Here is a 9,717-nt window from a genome sequence, read left to right as displayed (position 1 = left end):
AGATACAATGAGTTTCTATTTGAAAACGTAGCTTCTATTTAAAATATGAGAGTATGAGGTTCGCTTTAAAAACGAGTTTTTCTATTTAAAAATGAGTTTTTTGTTTAAAAATTGAGTTTTTCTGCTTTAAGAAACGAGTTTTCTCGTTTAAGAAAAGAGGTTTCGTTTTAAAAACGAGGTCTCCCTGTTAAGAAATGAGTTTTCCTGCTTAAGAAATGAGGGTTTTGTTTAAAAAAATGAGGTCTCGTTTAAGAAAATGAGTTTTTGTGGTGTATTTATCACCCCCAAAATCTCTTTTATCATAGCATTGACTCGGGCCAGATGAGACAAAGCATGCGGCTCACAATCACGACCACGCTGTATTTAAAATGGGATTTCATGTCTGCAGAGAAAAAGGCGCAACTTTTCGACGCCTTCGCCGACGACGAGGAGACGCGGTCTTCCCCGAGGTCAACGACGAAGAAGATGAAAGAGATGAGGTCGGATCGACGGTGGAAGATGATGAAGACGAAGACGAAGACGGCGAGATCGAACCCTCACTCGAGCGCCGCTTCCTCCCTCCGCTCCTCGCCACCAACTTAGGCACCATGGATCCAAACCCCGGAATGATCCCTAACCCTAACCCTATCACTATCCATGTTGCGGTCTCCGCAATCGAGAATGGTTCCGTTTCAGTTCACTGGTCTTTATCCGACGCCGCCACTCGAAGACCCTCACCCACTCCGACCGCCGAGGAATGTCGCCAACCGGATCGCTAACGCCGATAAAGATTTTCTCCTTTAAGACCCCACATGAGCGAGCAGCTACTCAGATCGCCGCAGATCTCGAGCTCAAGACTCAAGCTGCTCGCGACGAGATCGCGACGACTTAGAGATACTCAACGTCCCCTACTCAACGAGGTCTCTGCTTTAAAAATAAGCTCTCGCTTTAAGAAATGAGTTCTCCGCTTAAGAAATGAGTTCTCTGCTTATACGCTTGTTTGTCTTTGTTTAACTATCGATGTTTCGCTTAATATATTGCGCTTTACGCTTTAAAAAGTGCTTTAAATATCGTTGCTTTTCTATTTTAAATATGCACGAGTGCAACCTTTCGATGCCTTCGCCGACGACGAGGGAGCATGCGGCTCTTCCCCGAGGTCGACGCACGAAGAAGACGAAAGAGATGAGGTCGACTGACGGGGAAGACGTATCGAAGATGAAGATGAAGACGAAGACGGCGAGATCGAACCCTCATCGGCACCGCTTCCTCCCCTCCGCTCCCGCTCACCGACTTAGGCACCATGGATCCAAACCCCGAATGATCCCTAACCCTAACCTTATTGCTATCCATGTCATGGGTCTCGCAATGAATGGTTCCGCTTTCAAGTTCAAATTTCGCTCTTATCCGACGTCGCCATCGAAGACCTCACCACTCTGACCGCCGAGGAACGCCGCCAATCGGATCGCCAACGCCAATAAAGATTTCTCCTTTAAGACCCCACACGAGCACGCTACCTTCGAGATCGCTCGCCGGATCCGAGCTCGCGACTCAGCTGCTCACGCCGAGATCGCCGACGTATGAGATACTCAACGTCCCTACTCAACGAGGTTTCGCTTAAAAAAACGAGGTCTTTGTTTAAAAATAAGCTCTCGCTTTAGAAAATGAGTTCTCTCGCTTATATGCTTGTTTGTCTTTGTTTAACTATCGATGTTTTCGCTTAATATATTGCGCTTTACGCTTAAAAAGTGCTTAAATATCGTTGTTTCTATTTAAATATGTATGAGTGGCCAAGATTAATTGGTTTTTATATCCGTGGATTAATTTATCATGTAAATATTTGTTTTTTCTCGTTTAAATATTAATGTTTTTTGTTTAAAAAAATGAGTTTTTATGTTTTAAAAATGATGTTTCGTTTAAGAAATGAGGTTTCAGCTAAGAAACGAACTCTCGTTTAAGAAATGAGTTCTCGCTTTAAAAATGAGCTCTGCTTTTTAAGAAACGATGAGTACATGCAAAAAGGAATGCAAAAAGAATGAAAAATGTATGCAAAAAGGTTTACAGAGCAATGATGGAATTTCATAATCGCAGGGGTAAAAGGAAGTGAAACAATAAAGCGAAGGGATTGTTCGAGCGATGCAAAACTCACAGTCAAGCTTTGTAAGTTTTGAAATTATCGAGGAGTAAACATGTAATTTTCCCTTAAAAATATATATATATATATATATAAATTGTATCATTTAATGATCAATTTCTAGACAAATAAAAGAGTAGGCAAAAAGTCTTCCTCAAAGCAGGTAACAGCAATAAAGAGAGAAGCAGAAAAGAAAGAGAATCTAAAGAAGGAACAATTAACAACCATGGACTTTTTCTTTTCTTTTCACATTTTTCTTTTTTTTTTAAAAAAAATCTTTTCATTGGCTTTATAAATAGCAGGAGGTTTTGGGAGACAAATCTAGACAAGCATGACCAAGTGACAAGAAATCTCAAGCTGGAATCCAAGTGGTTGCTAGCTTTTCAGCCTTGCAATTAAAAGAGAATCAAACTTAGAAATGAGGCTCACAAGGCATAGATTCTTTATACTTAATATATCTTATAACCCAAATATTAATATATATATATATGGAAAATTATATATGCAGAAACTGAACTAAAATAATTAATTATTTATATTTAAAACAAAATTGGGGATAAAAAAAAACAAAGAATAAAATAAGGTATGGACCATGAGGAGAAGTGAGTGGAACAGTGGAGCTAGTTGTCAATGAACAAGAAGCATGTGGAAATCCCAATCATGCACAGAAGAAGTGGTCTTTGAATGTTTCAAGAAACAGAGTTAAAAGGGATGTAGAGATGCATGACAGTAGTTAGGGATGTAGCAGCTGGTTTAGAGAAACAAACAATGGGCCCTTCCTCTCTGTGTTTTCAAAGGTTTTGAATGAAAGAGTAATAGAGTATGGTTTGGGGGGACAGCACCCAAATGAAGGAGTCTTTGCACATGGATTTGTTTAGTGTATGGTAATTCTATGTTGGCTCTTTGTGTTCATGCATTTCAGGGTTGGTCATATTTGTATCACTTTCATATTTGGATTTTTATTCTAATCTATAATATATTTATATATATATATAGGTTGAGTACTTTAAGAACATTAGTAGATTTTGAATTTATGAACATTGATTCGGACGGTTGGATTTCAATCCGACGGTTTACTAATATGAGTAAACAGTGATTACTTTGCTTATAAGTAGTGTAAAATAAAAAAAAAGATGCATAAGATGCATAGAATTTTAATCTCTATTCCTACTAACGCCTAAAGTATAAAACCTAAAAACAAAAACACACTCATTATCAAACTATTATCAACTGCGGATGTTTACGGACATTCGGACGTTCGCAGAATCTCTTTTCTTTTCTCATATGTTCCACTATTTATTTTATTAATAGATATTGAGTTCACACTAATAATTAAATAGTCTCAACTTCCAACATCCCCTCATTATTGTTTTTTATGAATTGATCCCCATAAGTCGACTTGATCAAAGCGATTAATCTTTTTTATTTCAAGTGTCATTTCAGGTAAATGGTCCACTTCTAATAATTATTTTCTGGGAGTTGCTCATACGTTTTTAGTAGTTAATAAATTTACTTATGCTACACCGTTCTCCATCTGAGTCACATGAATCAATTTTATATTTATCTTATTTTCTAATAAAATAATAGTTTAAGAACTTTTATATATATATATATATATATATAAACTAATATTGAGTTTACACAAACAAAATTGAGGAACTCAATGGAAGTTACATGAAGTTTATGTTGCAACATAAGCACCATGTAGAGTAATTTGAAGTTGTCTTCTAAACATTAGATTATATAACTAAAGAATTAAAAATTTAAAAGTCAACTAAGAGAATAATTTTAGTATTTTCTTAAACCATCTTCAGTGTATATTTTGGTTTTACATCTTATATAAAATTATAAGATTTACATAAAAAGTTTAATATTCACTTAAGACTTGCACATGTTTATAACTTTAGGTTATATGTCCACATAAATAGTAATAAACAATTAACCAATGAAGGGACCCTAGTGTTGTAGCCCTTGAAAACTTTTGAGAGTCAATTATAGGTATTTAACTCACTCATTATTATTATTATTATTATTATTATTATTATTATTATTATTATTATTATTATTATTATTAAATCTCAATAATATAATCTAATAATAAGACAAGACTAATTCTAACTAAGTTGTTTAAAATTATTTATACTTCTAAGACATTTTCAAAATATGAAAAACTCAATAAATGAATATTTGATATATTAATGACTTTAATTAAATGATTTTGTTTGCCGATCCTAACTTGAGCTAATTAATGTGCTAAATTACTAATTTCGTTAAATACATAAAATAATATTTTTTTTAAACTCTTTGGCTCAAGAAATATATAAATTAATAATTCATTAAACATATAGAAAAAACTATACAAAATTTATAACATTGAAGTTTTTTTAGGACTACTATTTTTAAATTTTATTCTTTATAAAATATGCATCTAAAGTCATTGTTTTCTTCTTTGTTTGAAAACTAAATTCAATTTCATCTTTTTTTTTTTTTCCAAACTACATACCATATTTGGTATATTTTTCCTCATATTTAAAGTTTTTATTGCTAGAAAAGCCCCGTTAATGAAACATTTGGTAAAACACAATTATCATCTGGATCTTGATCGCCATTGACTAGTATATCCAGTACCTTTTGAATAACCCCTTCATCTTTAGCTAATTCCCTCACAATATCATTTTCACTAGGATAGTTCAAAAGCTCCTCGACATCTATTGCATGCTTAAAGTTTTTATTGCTAGAAAAGTCTCATTCAGAGAAACATTTGGTTAAACACAACTATCATTTGGATCTTGATCATCATCAATTGGCTCATCCATTAACTCTTGAATAATCTCTTCATCTTCAGCTAATTCCTTCACAGTATAATTTTCATAATGATAGTTCAAAACTACTCGATATCTATCACATGTTTATATCGTAAAGTACAAATATTTTTTTTTTTAGTCTATGAATGCCTACCTCTTCACCAACTTGCTCAAAAACCATTTGTTCTTATGATCATATATTTTGTAATGTGCAAAACAATTTGCAATACCTGTTGTCTTCACATATGTTTCAAGCCGCATTAATAAAATTATTAGCATCTAATATTTTTTTTTATTTGTTACTCCTACCTATTTATATAAAATATAAAAACCTCATAAATTAATAAATATTTATTTATCAATAAATAAATAACTTTTATAAAATATTTTTTTTTGCCCTAAAAATATACATATATTTTGAAGATTTTACAGTAAATCTATCTATATATATATATATATAACAAATTCCAACCCTGATTTCTTATTAGTGAGAGAAATGAACACCAATTTTCCTATTGTAGGTGTGGTATAAATTCATTTATATTTGTCTAAATATTCTATACAACAACAACAAATAATAATAATAATTATTATTATTAATTAATTAATGTGTTAATTAACATGGAAATGGCCTGTGTTTTTCCAAAGAGCAAAATGGGTCAAATATGCCAACTTAAAATTGAGAAAAGATCAATTTGGTTCCAAGTCTTGAGCGATCTAACTTTACAAAGGGGTTGACCTTTCAAACAATTCGACTGAGTTATCAATGAAAGGAAATCTTCTCCTCTTTGTACCATTCTAAGACCTTTGATTAATAATTAATCTTCTTAATTAAATGCAATTAATCCCATGTGCAAATTTTTCCTCTTTCTCTTCCTAATCAGCAATGAACCCAACAATTTCTTAATCAACAATTACCAATTCAATTTAATTAGCAAAAACTAATTCAATTTAAATCAAAACTATTTAATAATTTACTAGGCTAATTCAATCGATACTAATTTAAAAAAAAAAAAATAGACAAACTAAATCAAAATATGCATATAGACAAAAAGTGAATATTTCAACTCACATATATTCTCACATTACGTGAGTTAAAATTTGAACCGCTTCTTCACAATAATATAAACAGCTACGAAAAAAAACTCAATGCTAATAAATAAAAAAAAACCGGTACTAAATGACCATTGCTAGTGATACCCATTGAAAAATATTCCTCTAAAAAAATTTTAATGATTGAAAAGTAAATTAACTTTTCCTCTAATCCACATCCAATTAATTAAAATGATTAATTAAAAACAATCTAAAGACTATTAAAAATAACAATTAAATCTATAATTCCTCAACACTAAAAGCACCACCCGGTGAGCTTACCCCAGCCTCACTACCCATCTATTTCTCTCATTTATAATAATAAGCAAAGCAATAGAAAGAAACAACAAAGAGAAAGCCAAGAGATCTCGTTACTCACCTCCTCCGTCTTCTTCTCGCTCTCCAAACCCTAACCCTAACCCTAGTTCTCCGATGCCCGACGCACTCCCTTCCTGCTTCCTCGGCGGCGCACCGCCGGAAACCACCGCCGCAGGCCCGATCAACACCACCTCCATCTACGACACTCCTCTCGGCCTCGCCGCTCTCTCCTGGTCACGCACTCTCCTCGGTCTCTCCCTCCGAATCGATCTCTATCTCCACGAATCCACTGACCCCTTCACCGTCCGAGTCCGTCCATGGCTTCTCTGGCGCCGTCGCGGGCGCCGCCGCATCTCTCTTTCCAGCCCACATCCTGGCCATCTCCTCCTCCTCTCCTGGGACCTCTCCCGCGCCCGTTTCCCCTCTTCCGGCGGCCCCGAACCCTCCTCGTCGTTCTCCCTCTCAATCTCCCTCGATTCCCACCCACTCCTCATCCTCGGCGACATCCACCACCCTCCACCGCTGATCTCCCGCCGCGACCTCGCCATCGTCGGCGACACCAAGCCTTGCTACTCCACCACAGCCCACTTCGCCTCAAAAGAGCACGAGATCTCCATCTCCCTCGCCGGCAGCGGCAAAGACAAGGGCTTGAGCTTCGAGCTCGACGGCGAGAAGCTTCTACACGTGCGAAAGATCCGTTGGAAGTTCAGGGGAAGCGAGCGTGTGGATCTCGACGACGGTTATCGGATCCGGGTCTCATGGGACCTTCATCGCTGGTTCTTCGAATCCGGATCCGAAACCGACGAAACGGGTCGGGCCGTGTTCTTGATCCGCTTCGAGGGTGGATCCGATAAGGATGGGTATTCCGGGAAGGAAGAATTATCAGGGGTATTATGGGACAAGGAGGGGCATTTTGGGAAGGGGTTGTGTTGGAGTGATGGTTTAGAGAATGGGAAGAGTGGTAGTAGTAAAAGTAAGAAGAAGAAGATGAAGAGCTTGTTGACGACGAGTTCATCGTCGTCGTCGTCTTCATCGTCGTCGGCGAGTGGGTCGTCGGCGGTGATGGACTGGGCCAGCGCCGAGGAGGCTCAGTTGACCGGCGTGCATGGCTTTTCTCTATTGGTTTATGCTCGCAAGTGTTAATTTTTATTTTTTTTAGGTACTTTTTTGCAATTTTTTTTTGGGGGAGATTAGTACTGACACACACTTAATTTTGTTTTATTTATATTTATATTTATATGTGTAATTATTTTTTGGAAGTGAATTTTAGTTTATATATATATATATATATGCCATGTATTATTTAGATGCATATATTGATTAATTATTGAAAAAAGGAAAAGGAAAAAAGGTTTTTTTTTTTAATAATTATTTTTGAAGGGATGGTGGATTTGGTTGGTTGGACTTTTTAAGGGAAGTGGTTTGTTTGTGGGTGTTTGAACTAATTTTGGGCATGGTTGTTGGGCTAATTATTTTTTTAATTGATAAGTGAAATTATTATTTTAGGGTATATAAGTAATAATTTTAATCATTAAAATTAAATTTTCAAAAATTTATGGTGCTCATATTTTGTTGTGCATTTAGAAAAGTTTGGATGATTAATTAATTAATTAAAATATAGAATAAATTAAAAAATTCCCAATTTATAGCTGACATAGTTTGCATAAATTTTCAATATTTATTTATTTATTATTGGTTTCAAGAAAAGGAAAAAGATCTGTGAACTCTGCTGAGAACTTGGGTAGGCGTGGGTGGGTATCATCAGATCAGCTATGGAGGATGCCTCGGGATCAGTGATTCAGATCAAATTCCTTTGGTTGGACTTGGATCCTTGATGGGGCGGGCTTAACAAGAGAAAGTGGAGAAAAAGCCCATTGGGCCCATATTGGTGTGTGGGACCCGCATAAATCCTTGGATCCCATTGGTTGACCGTTGACGGCCTGCAAGCGACGTCAGGCTTGGTCTTCCCGTTCTGAAAGGAACTCATCCCATTCTGACTCAGTCACCATTGGGACCATTTAGAACGTTTCTTTTCCTTTTTATTTTATTTTATTTTTATTTATTTTTCAAATTTTATTTATTTATTTTCAGGTCGGTACAGAAAACACTAATGCCACATTTGATTTTCGGGATAGAGATGGAAATAAGGTGATGGGGATTTCAGGTCGGTACAGCAACATTAATAGCACGTTTGGTTTTCGGGATAGAAATGGGAATAAAGTGATGGGGATAGAGATGGGGGTAGGAATGTAAAATTGGAGATGAGAACTAAAGTAATGTTTGGTTGGAAGAAATACGAAGGGAAATAACAAAAAAAAAAAGTTAAGAGAAAAAAATATAATAAAATTACCTTTTTAATCTTTGTTGAATATTTTATTTTAAAATATACACTTTAATCATTTTATATAAAAATTATTTATGGAGTTTAGATTGGATAAAATTTTGAAAATAACAATAATTATTATTTATTTCAAAAATTAATTATTTGGTATATTTATAATTAAATTTTAATTATTTTTATATAAAAAATAATTAACAAATTAAGGACAGATAAATTTTAAAATTCATTATACATATCCATTTGCAATATTTATTTTTTAGATAATTATTATTAAATTTTTAAAAAAGTAATCAAATTTTGTATTTAAAAAAATTCGGCGGTGATAGCCAACATTTAAATCTATTTCAATCATCTAACTATAAAGAAACATCAAAATAATTCAGCATTGCATGTATCAAGCAAGCATTATCATAAGTTACACAATCTAACATAATAATCATCATTTTTGGATATTAAAACTTGTATAATTTAATAGAGGAACTAACCATCTGTTTTGCACACCAAACATAGTTTAGTACAAGTGACTGATTATAATTCTAACATAATTTAGTATTTAGATAGTAAGGTATTATGAAATTAATTTATTTGATTTTAAATAAGTTTGTTAATTTTAAATTTACATCATTATTATTGGATTGAAATATTTTACTAATAACATGATAAGATAGTTAAAAGATAATAATTTACAATTAAATTAATATTAAATCGAATAAGTGGATGCCAATATATTATGCCTAATAATATTAATATGTTCTAAATTTTTATTTACGAAAATAAAAAAGATAATGTTAATATGGTAAGATCAAGTGAAAATATTAAAATATGCTTATCAATTCATTTTTATTTATGAAAAGAAAAAAAATAATATCAAAAGAAAATCTTCTTCGACACAATAGCAAAACATAAATCACAAATTGCATATTCAAGCAAAACAATAAGATTAGATTTTAAAAAAACAAAAAAATGGGAGGAGACCATACTGTAGATCCCGTGGAGATACGACTATGCATTTAGGGAAATGGCAATGATGACAAATAAAAAAGGATGCGAAC

At 33.9% G+C, this 9,717-nt stretch overlaps 1 protein-coding gene across 1 annotated transcript; it reads left to right on the top strand.

Annotated features, from left to right (window-relative positions):
• Window positions 1-6,244: 6,244 nt before the first annotated feature.
• LOC120283459 lies at window positions 6,245-7,526 on the top strand. The gene has a single exon (XM_039290158.1). It carries the CDS (start codon window positions 6,439-6,441, stop codon window positions 7,465-7,467), a length of 1,029 nt encoding a protein of 342 aa, XP_039146092.1. The 5' UTR covers window positions 6,245-6,438; the 3' UTR covers window positions 7,468-7,526.
• The last annotated feature ends 2,191 nt before the right edge of the window (window positions 7,527-9,717 follow it).

The sequence above is a fragment of the Dioscorea cayenensis genome, chromosome 3 (assembly GCF_009730915.1).
Source record: "Dioscorea cayenensis subsp. rotundata cultivar TDr96_F1 chromosome 3, TDr96_F1_v2_PseudoChromosome.rev07_lg8_w22 25.fasta, whole genome shotgun sequence".
NCBI classification, from domain to species: domain Eukaryota; kingdom Viridiplantae; phylum Streptophyta; class Magnoliopsida; order Dioscoreales; family Dioscoreaceae; genus Dioscorea; species Dioscorea cayenensis.
The sequence above is the reverse complement of the archived record's forward strand: the minus strand, read 5'-3'. Positions and strand labels throughout refer to the sequence as shown.